The sequence below is a fragment of the Podarcis raffonei genome, chromosome 1 (genome assembly GCF_027172205.1).
Source record: "Podarcis raffonei isolate rPodRaf1 chromosome 1, rPodRaf1.pri, whole genome shotgun sequence".
Classification (NCBI taxonomy): Eukaryota; Metazoa; Chordata; class Lepidosauria; order Squamata; family Lacertidae; genus Podarcis; species Podarcis raffonei.
In genome coordinates this window covers 88,321,520-88,332,259 of record NC_070602.1, presented here as the reverse complement: position 1 = coordinate 88,332,259, position 10,740 = coordinate 88,321,520, and the positions used below count along the sequence as shown (strand labels likewise).

The 10,740-nt window shown below is 43.5% G+C and overlaps 1 protein-coding gene across 2 annotated transcripts in view; it reads left to right on the top strand.

The window, feature by feature from the left end:
* Positions 1 to 1,984: 1,984 nt before the first annotated feature.
* The window catches only part of GYPC (glycophorin C (Gerbich blood group)), a 34,645-nt gene continuing 25,889 nt past the window's right edge, over positions 1,985 to 10,740 (top strand). Inside the window, exon 1 of one of the 2 annotated variants that reach the window (XM_053402883.1) lies at positions 1,985 to 2,372. In XM_053402883.1, the coding sequence (XP_053258858.1) occupies positions 2,339 to 2,372 (34 nt within the window). In that variant the 5' untranslated portion in view covers positions 1,985 to 2,338. The remainder of the gene's footprint in view (positions 2,373 to 10,740) is intronic. The other variant, XM_053402875.1, reaches the window with a different exon arrangement.

The following is a 10,740-nucleotide window of genomic DNA, read 5'->3' as shown; positions in this document are numbered from 1 at the left end:
GGAAGCTGGGCCTTGGTTTTCAAACATTTCAGAAGTCGAACGGACTTCCAGAATGGATTACATTTGAGAAGCAAGGTACCACTGTATATTACTCTCCAACTTAACAGAATGCACATCAGCTTATCTTCTTTCCTAGTAGAGAAGTCACAGTGTGCTATGGAAATACCTGGCACCAAAATGATTCTCATCAAAATGCAAGCAGAAACTATGCCTTCTGAACGAGAATTGTGTTGGGCTCTGCATTAGCTCCCCTGCCAGGGTGATCATGACACAATCATCGTGTTGCTGCACTGTCTGGCTTGTTTCCCGGGTAGTTGTGAAAGCACTTTGTAACCAGACAGAAGATCAAGAAAACAGTGCCATTCAAGGAACATTCCCCTGGGCTATATGATACTGTAAATGTACGGAAGCATCGATATCAGGTGTCACTTGTCAGCAGGGTCCTGGATTTGTAGCACACTGTGATACTGTAATACCTGATTGAATATTAAGATTAAGAAAACCAGTGTGCTGTAACAGTTAAAGTGTCAGATTAGGACCAGAAAGACCTGGGTTCAAATCTTCATTTAGCCATGAACGTTTCTGGGTGACTGAGCTAGCTGAAACTAGCATATACCACATTGTTATGAGGATAAGCTAGATGGGGAGTGAAGCCACTGATCAGCTGCTAGGCCATGTTCAAGGTCTTGAACCCTAAAGCCCTGAACCACTGAAGCCCAGGTCACCTGAAAAATGGCCTCTCCTTGTATAGATATGCAAGATCACTCAGATTATCTGGGGAAATTCCACTTGTGGTACAACACCCTACAGAATACGATAGGTTAGTAATTCCAAAATGGGCATTTTTCTGCTATAGTTCCTGTACTATGGAATGCCTTTCAACTTTGTCAGACGTGAAACAGCAACCACCAGTTGCTTCAGATGTCTTTATAAAGGCTTATCTTTCTGCCATACTTTCCCTGACCCATAATACCAGACCCTGTTTTATGTATTTGAATTCTCTGAATTCTGGTTTTTATATGCTTTTATACTACTGCTTTGTTGGTTTTATGAGGCATTTTTGTTTAATGTTGTTTGTTTTTATATTGCATACCACTTAAGAGATATTTAAAATATTAGGCAATTTATAAATGCTTTTAAATAAAACAAAACAAATATAGAATCAAAGTATCATAGAATTGTAGAGTTGGAAGGGACCTTGAGGGTCACCCAGTCCAACCCCCTGCAATTCCCAATGTGGGGCTCCAACCCACAAGCCTGAGATTGAGCGCATCATGCCCTACCGACTGAGCCTGCAGGCACCGTGTTGACAGCCCCTGACTTACATCGGCCCTGCAAGATAGGCAAGTACTATCATTAACATAACACAGAGGGCAAGGAGGAAGCTGAGTCTGAGAAGATGTGCTTGAGCAGACCCAAAGTTACATCATGATCTCATGGCAGAGGAGAGGTTAGGACTGGGGACCTTGCAATTTATAGCTCCTGTTTCTTATCCCACCGGTGTATGCAACCAATTTCTTTCCTCCCACTTTTATCCCTGGACAAATTAGTTTCTTCAGTTTGGGAAACACTTCCCCCAAACCTGCAAAACCTGTTTAGCCGGAGGCCAAAGTGGACCAAGCACACAGCTTCATTCGCGCTGCTTTTTGCTCACTGACGCTATGTTCCCTTTGCCTTCAGCTCTCAGAAACAAACAGACACAACCATATATCTCAAAGCTGAACATAGGGGACCAGGGGTGGGGGCAGGGAGTTCTCTGTGCAGAGAGTCAGAAAAGCTGCCACAGCAAAGAGAGAAAATGAAAGTCCTATTGTTAAATTCTTCCCTGCGCAATTTTGGCAGCGTAACCATTTCCCACCCTCCTCCCTTGAAAATTCACTGTTGTTTTTACCTTATATTACGTTATACATTGCTGGCGTGAGATGCATTTGGCTCTTGATTTGAAAGTAAGATGCCTTTGTCTCAACTTGTTGCTTGCTGGAGGTGGAAAGGTCCTAGTTAGCTGAGGGATAGGAGGGCTAAAGGCAAAAAAAAAAAAAAGTTAGTGCTTATCTGCAAACTGGTGCCCCTCCCCTCCTCCTCGTGTGAGCTGGAGAGGCCAAACTGAATGACACATGTGCTGTTTCCTTTTCCAGTGGTAAATGGTCAAGAACCAGACAAGAAGCTCCGGAACAAGAGCTGCTTTCTCTCCTGGTTTCTCCCAGTCCTGCCAGCTGTTGCAGCTTCATCTGCCTCTGGACTGCGGATAGAGAAGCCCGACTGACTGTCAGTAGAAAAAAAAATATTTTAAAAAAAAGACAGGCGGAGAGAGAGGGGGGCAGTTTTGAATGCGTAAAGGATGGCTTCTCAAAACAGTACAACATCTGCTCCGCGTGAGTACTCAATATTTCTCTCCCCCCCCCCCCGTACTATAAGGGCAAACTGTACAACTTCTAGCTTAATTTTATTGCAAAGTTTTTATTATATATAGATGTATACATCTGTATCTACAGAATCCAAGGAGATTGCCTTTCTAAAGTGTGCCCTCGAAACTTTACTCCCTTCCTTCCTGCATTTGTGAGTGTGGATGTGGGAAATCGGCAGAGAGAGAGAATGTGGAGAAGTCGAGGCAGGAATCCAAACATAACAGTCCTTGGAGAAGATAAAATCCAGATTTAGACTTCTGAATCGTTACTGTTCACTTACCAAGAAAGTGTTGTTTCAAGTAGGAATTAATCGTATTTCATTAAAAAAAGTAAAGAAGTTTTTAGCTGTTTAATATCCTTCCCCCACTCCCCTCTTTCTCTTTCCTGGGACATTACTGCCTCACTCAATATACAGAAATGGAACTGTCTATGTAACATGAGAGCCAAGCCCCAAACTGTCAGACTATATTTAGCCACAATGCATTTTTGTTTTCACTAACTGTAGCAAAACAGGCGTGAGGCAACTGAACGTTAGAAAAATGAAGGGGAGAGGAAAGTGGGGTGTATTTCCTGTTTCTCAAATTCCTTACACTTTGGTGAAAAGTTATACCAGGAAGCAAGTTAGTCCAGGGAGATTTGGGTGGGCGGTTAGGGAGAAGCACACCAGTTTCTGCTATGGAGTTTTGTCAGTCCTGAGTGAGCTTTTGAGAGCAAAAAAATACTAACTGTAGATTTCCAAAAGAGGCACTGAAGCAGATTCTAACCTGGAGATCATATTACCAGTATGGGAATGATTCAGTTGAAACCAGTTTAATAACATTACTGCCATTAAGAATTGAATTATGAATGTCTGTAATAATTAAAACATAATAATCATTTAATGTATTATTGCTGCTGCTGCTGCTGCTGCTGCACAGTCAGTTCATATGGAACTGTTCAGAGCTGCATGTAAAGTTTCACAAACAAGACTCTGCCCTGAGGAACTTACAGTCTATCAAAAACAGAGAGGCATACACAGAAGGGAGAGAGAGACCAAGGTAGTAAGGGGTGGAGATCATCTCTTCTTCCTACTATGTAACTGGTGCAAACTGCATGGGTCCTCCCTGGCAGGATGTGTGTCAAAGTACTGACATATCTATTCATAGATATTCGGTATGCCCATATCTAGCTTATGTGAAACTTTAGAACATGTTTTCCGGTTCACGGGCAGGACTAAAGGAGGAGGAAAAGAGGTATTTGTGCTTCTTTCTTTCCTTCTCTGCTTTTCTTTTCATTAAGCATCAAGCACACAGTGTTGCATGAAAACTTAAGGCATCTATACTGTGCTGTGGTGGTTTGGGAGAGAAAATATTTCAGAAAAATATATAAAGTTCTGTCTAAATCTGGCTATGCAACTCTGATGTGTTTTGCAAATGCAACGCCCATTTTAACACACACACACACACACTCCTTCCTCCCCCCCCCCCCTTTGACTATTTCACTTTTGCAGACCCATTTGTCAACTGTTGTGAAACTGTGGTATAACACTTGAATGTCACAGTGACTGCCTTTGTGCTCATTAGCTGTGTTTTCAGGGAAAATGTTGTCAGACTTATATACTGTAGATTGGAGACTGATATAACTGCAGGGAAGGAACATAAATGCATATAATTTTGGGGTTAGAAGGAACCCTGAGGGTCATCTAGTCCAATTCCCTGCAATGCAGGAATCTCAACTAAAGCATCAATGGCAGGTGGCGATCCAACCTCTGCTTAGAAACCTCCAAAGGAGAGTCCACCACTTTCTGATGGAGTCCATTTTCCTGTTGAACACTTCTTGGTGTTCAACAGGATGGGGCAGTCTTGGATTGCCACAAGTCAGATCAGACCCGGTCATAGTGATCTGGATTGTCGGGCGGCGGGGGGAGAGTCTGATGGTGAGGAGGGGGAGAAAGAGAATGTGCAAGGCCCCCAAATCAGTTTGGGGCCTAGATCTGGACTGGGTCAGCCTTGAATCATCCCAAGTCAGGGTGATTCCAAAGTGCCAGATTGGGTCCAAATTGAATCCTGGAGGTGGGTCATTTTGCACAGACATTCTCAATGTTTGCAGCTCTGAGCCCTTCACCAGCTTAGACAATCTGTCTAGGGGCAACAGGTTCTTTCTCGTGCCAAAGGATGGTGACTTCATAAATAAATAAACAAAACCCTCATGTTTTAAACCATTTAGTTCCTCATAACTTGTAGTACCACAAAAGTCATCTCATCAAACCCCTTTGCACTGAGGGAGGATAATTAATAACTAAACATTCCTAATCGACTAGGCTGTAAAATAGAAGGTTGCCAGGTATGCTCAGTTTGATTCAGACTGCTGCGTGTCAAAAACTGAGCATAATCAAATGCAGCTTATTCCTTGCCTCTGTCTGCACCTTCTCTTCTAAACCCCGCAGCTGGTCATGCTACCCCTGGAAAACTTGCATGTGAAGGAGAAGATATGACTAAAATGCAACTTGTGGAGAGAAGCAGGGACAGCAATGGGAACGGTGGAGCTAGCATGCTTGTCTCAGTGATGTAGCATGGGTTGATGGCGCCCAGGGCAGGGCAAGTGTTGTGCCCCCTGGTGGATTGGACAGCTAGGGGGAGGTGTTGTGGAGCCTGCACAGAGGGAAAGGAGAGCTGGCCCAAAGTTGTCTGCCAGCCAAGGGGCAGGGCACACACAGACGTCACTTCACTGGCCACACAGAGAAGGAGGCACTGCCTCAGCCCCAAAGGCCTGGGCTGGACACGGATTGCCTCCCTGCAGCTCTGGAAGGCAGTAGGAGCTCAGCCATGTTGAGGGAGCCTGTCGTGGGGGTGTCTGGTTGTGCACCTCTCAGAATTTTGTGCCCAGGGCCCCCATCCCTCTCAGTAGCCACGATGCTACTGGCTTCTTTGCATTCACTCCCCCCCCCACATGCAATATTATTTTAAATGTCTGAATGGGCTATGTCCCAGAATTCCCCAGCCTGGTGCCTTCCAGATGCTTTGGGCAGCAACTCCCATCAGCTCCATTGGGTACAGTTTTATTGTGTTCTAAGACACCACTATAATTTCCATCATGAAATCCATATCTAACCCAGACTGTATTTTTGAAGCATCAGCTACCTGTTTGGTGGATGAAGGCATGTGGACAACCAGAAAAGCCAGTGTGCTTTGAATAATCTCTAGAACGAGTTAGCCTCTTGCATAAATTTATTCTCCAACAAATGTTTTGGGGATGTCTCTAAATGAAACTCAAAAACTCTGCTGAGAATTGTAGTCCTTTCAATTTTTTGCACAACATTACTGGCACTACTGCCCTTCACTCTCCTTACTTTAACAATATACAGAAAAGATCATTCCAAGGAAGACTGTTTTGGTTTTTTTTAAGTTCCAAGAAGCCCAAATATGTTATTGAGATTATCAGTAACTTGCACATGGGAGTCTCAGTGTGGAATGTCTTGAGACTGATAAATTATGATATCCCAGCAGGGTTCTGATGGGGAAGCATCACATTTAATGCATACACGTTGATGAGGGCAGAGATGTAGTTAAGCAAGATAATGTGAAACAGTGTGAACTGCAATGCCAAGGTCTCTTTTCTGTATATACATTTCTTCTTCCTGCATGGCTTCTGAACTTGGAAGTTCTTGATCTGGTGCTTGCTACTTTAGCTAGAGCTGTGCCAAAGATTTCTTTATTGATCATTCATTGTCAGGATGGGAACAATGAAATCTTCAAGAAAAAAATGTGAACAGTTGGGAGAAAGAGAAAGATTTTTTTCCCTGAAACGTTTTGGATACAAATGATATAAATAAATGTTCCTCTGCATCCTTAATTGGAAGTACAGTGGTACCTCGGGTTAAGTACTTAATTCGTCCCAGAGGTCCGTTCTTAACCTGAAACTGTTCTTAACCTGAAGCACCACTTTAGCTAATGGGGCCTCCCGCTGCCGCCGCGCCGCTAGAGCACGATTTCTGTTCTCATCCTGAAGCAAAATTCTTAACCTGAGGTATTATTTCTTGGTTAGCGGAGTCTTTAACCTGAAGCATATGTAACCTGAAGCGTATGTAACCCGAGGTACCACTGTAACTCTTGTTGGGTTCACTGAAGTTTACTCCCTATTAAGTGAGTTCAGGATTCTATCTTAATCATTTAAACTCATGGCTTTGACTTAGATTAGATCAGTCAATTTCTGGTTCTTGATAATTTGGCATATGCTCATTGCCTGTTTATTGCCTGTTTCCATATTAATATTTTAAAAATACTAAAATTTCATTTTTATCTCACCTTACACATTTCTAAACATATTTTTGTCATATGAAATACATACTTTTAAAATGAAATTTGGTTTTATTTTCTGAGCTGAGAACTTCGGAGAAGTGCAAAATCTGGAAGATTATTACTTTCCAATCCAGGAGGTTTGAATTAAGTCAGATGGCTTACAAATGCAGGCTGAATGAAATTCTCCTCCTTTCTGGTTTCAGCATCATTAGATCTGAAAACTGAAGAAATACAGGAAGCCTACCCCCTTTGCCTTCTGGATGTCGTAATACCCCTATGAAAACTTCTGAATGCATCATTTTTATCAGTTTGTTCTCAAAGTATGAAAAAGGGACGCTACTCCTTAGAAACGATTCTCAGAATGCTAGTAGGAGTTTGCAGGCTTCATAAAACACACACACACCCCTCGAAGTATCATGCAGCCTTAGGCCATCTGTTACCAGCTCATGACATGTAGCCAAAAACCTAATAAAGGCCAATAGCAAGATGGTTAAATGGTTTAATGGAACTGCTGCATTTAGAGGCGGTATGCCTCTGAAATGAATACCAGATGCTAGAGAAAAAACAATGCAAGGAGGTGGTTGCCTATGTGCCTTGCTTATGTACTGTGCAGAAGCAACATCTAGTTCCCATGCTCTCTTGTAATCTAGTTGATAACTATGTTTAAGTGTGTGTTACAAACAGAATCACATGTTGCTTCCCTATTTACTCTTGTCTCCAGTTCATTCCTCGTCTTTTGTAGCTTGCCCTGTGTTGAATTTTAGATCTTCAGGGCAGGGACTTCTCCTCTTGCACTTGTGTAAAGTGCTATGTACACTGGTTGTGCTATATAAATTAATACAATGGAACCTTGTTTCTTAAACAGCTTAGTTGACGCACAAATCGGCTCCCGAATGCCGAAAACCCGGAAGTAAATGTTCCAGTTTTTGAGCATTTTTCAGAAGCCAAACGTCCAATGCGGCTTCCAACAGGAAGCACTTGCAGCCAATTGGAAGCCACACCTTGGTTTTTGAACAGCTTTGGGTGTTGAACAGTTCTGGAACAGATTAAGTTCAAGAACCAAAGTTCCACTGTACTAAACAACAGACAACATACACTGGCCATGAAAGAACATGGCTGAAAAGAGGGTGCAGGACTAGATCCTAAATGCAGGACTGATTCTTTATTCTTGTATTCTTCTAACAGTGAGAAGGTCTATAGTCCAGACCTTTGGGTCTGACGTTCAATTCCTGGAATCTTCAGCTAAGGCTGAGACCCTGGAGAGCTGCTGTCTGTCATTGTAAATAGACATTGTAGCTTTCTATGTTCCTGTCAGTTGATCAGCATGTGATTGGTAATCTCCAGTTCATCTCATGCTATTTGCTCCTTTGGTGATTGCAACTTCCATGCTACTGCTTAAAAGTACAGTAGTACCTCTAGTCACAAACTTAATTCATTCCAGAGGTCCATTCTTAACCTGAAACTGTTCTTAACTAGAGGCGTGCCGCTGGCACACGATTTCCATTCTCATCCTGGGACAAAGTTCTCAACTCGAGGTAACTCTTCTAGGTTAGAGGAGTTGGTAACCTGAAGCATTTGTAACCTGAGGCGTTTGTAACTCGAGGTACCACTGTATGCAGCTAATATGGGTCTCCTCTCTGAATGGCTCATGCTTTAGCAAGGCCATCTTGGCTCCTGAGATTCTCTGATGATTTAGGAGTTTAATCACTGCTCTCTAGATGGTACACCCAAGACAAATGGAGAATCGCTGAGGGTGATGATAATGTTTCATTCCTAATTATTCCTTTTCTACAGGCTTCTCCAACATCCTTCAGTCTTCTTTTGAAATTGATAGGGTGACATGGTTGGTAGAATCAGCAAGGGTTATGCCATCAACATGGCCAGCAGAGGTGCCAACTTGAATAAAATATGAGGGGCAGGTAACCCCCAGCCTGCATAATCAATCACAAGCATGGGCATCGCCGGGGGGGGGTCAGCTGCCCCCCCAATCAATAAAAATACATAGCTAACTGAGGTTCTTCCTGCCTCCTCCCCTAACAAAAGGCCTACTGCCCCCTAACAAAAATCCTGGCTACGCCCATGATCACAAGTCATGGCACACACATACCATTTGAATGGCAATGCCCATCAACTTGGGGGTGGTGGAGGCCCCCTCAAATATTTTATGGGGGGCAAAGGGGCCTTGGCCCCTAGGCATTGGCTCCTATGATGGCCAGGAATGTTGTACAGTATTGGGGTGATGGGTGAGGTTCAGGTAAAGAAATCAGAATCTAGCTTGGGCTTTAAATACACACACACACACACACACACACACACACACACACACACACACATTTCTGGGCTTTCTCTCCAGGCATCCTTCATTTTCCCCCTATGCCAAATCCCCATAGGCAGCTTTATGCTGCTTTTAACATTGAATGCACTTTTTTTAAAAAAAAAAAACCTCCTTTTCTCTTAGGGTATTCAAGAAGCATTGTCAGCAGGAAGGAAGGAAAGGAAGTTATGGCCACAGGGGAGGAAGGCATAAATCTTTCCTTTTCAACTCATGGCCTGGGGTGTTTTATTTTTCTCTGCAAAAGCCACTTCCTTTCTCAAAGGATCACTGCCCATGACACTGGCTGTCCCCAATTCCCTTTTCTGCAGGTGCCAGATATATTTTTTTTTAAACCCCCGCTCATTTCTACTCTAGGGCACTTCTGGGGGGGAAAACCATACATACACAAACCTCTCATCCTTGCAAGACCAACGGAGTTTATCAGTCTCCTTTTAATTTCCAAAGCTGCCTCAGTGGATTGTGCTTTCTGAATTACAAATGAACCCAGGGACCAAGTCTTTTGCTCTTTGCTTCATGCTCTGCAGGTTTTAAATAAGTTGGTGGAGAGGGAGAGGTGCCACTAGGGATTTACCCTTGGTAGTGAGGCACATGGCAATGGCATCTCTGTCTCTGCACAGAAAGTTGCTGTTTTCCTTGGGCGAGTCAGGCAACCGGTGTAACTTTTACAGCCTGCAGCAGTGACTGACAGCCCCAGGAGCTGAGCAGAGAGTGAATAAAAAGCAAAGCCTTCCTCTGGGGATAAGTTTCATCACCTCTTCTTAAGGACTAGCTTCCTTCCTGATGTGTGAGCATAGCTCAGCAGTTGCCAAAGTTCCTGTATGTAACAAAATTGGACAGCAAAATGCCACAAGTCTTACAACCTCCTGCAATGCCACACGTAGCCACCTTTGCTGCAGAACCCATTTGCCAGAGGGATGTCTCTTTGGATCCCTGACCAGTCCACACCCCCATTCTTCACTCCCTCGATTTTATCCCCTCTGCAACCGGGTTGCTGGGATGCAAGGAGGGATGAAGATTTGGGTAGGGCATATCTCTACTGAAGACCTCTCAGAAATTGGACTAGCGTGAAACACAGCTGCGAGAATTATGGAATAGGAGCAGCTATGTGGAATGTATTTTTGCCAGTGCCTGAACATCGCTTGTTGGTTCATTTCAAGCCCTAAGCGTGTGGTGGAGAACCTTTACCAGCCTGACTTCTGCATTCCTTTCTAGGGGACCTTCTGGGTGGGCACATGCTAGTACTGTGCTGGGCTAAAGGCAAAAGTTTGAGGGCAACAAATGTACATTTCACCGTTGGAATAATAGGTCAGCTTCTACACACACTTACACACCCCTCTGCATCCTCCATCCAGACAGGCAAGAGGCATTATCAGAGTTGAAAGAAAACATTTCAGGGGAAGAGGCAAAGGGGCTTGCAGACAGGAGAGGGAATTGGGTTGCTCAACTGTTAAAGCTGAACTCTTCTTTTTTTAAAGAAAAGTTCATTCATTTATTTTTTAGTGTTTGACTTGAACAATTGAGCAGGGCAATTGATCTGTGGACTGAGCAAGTTGCAAAATTCATGTCTTTCAGTCAAGGAACCCTGGGGATTATAGTTCTGTAAATGAGTCTGGATACAAGGCACTAGCCCCACATAACTATAATTCACAGGTCTTTCTGCAGAAAATCTAGAACTGTTAATCCGTTATTAACTGGTGTTCATTTGTAGAGAAGGCTCTTCTGC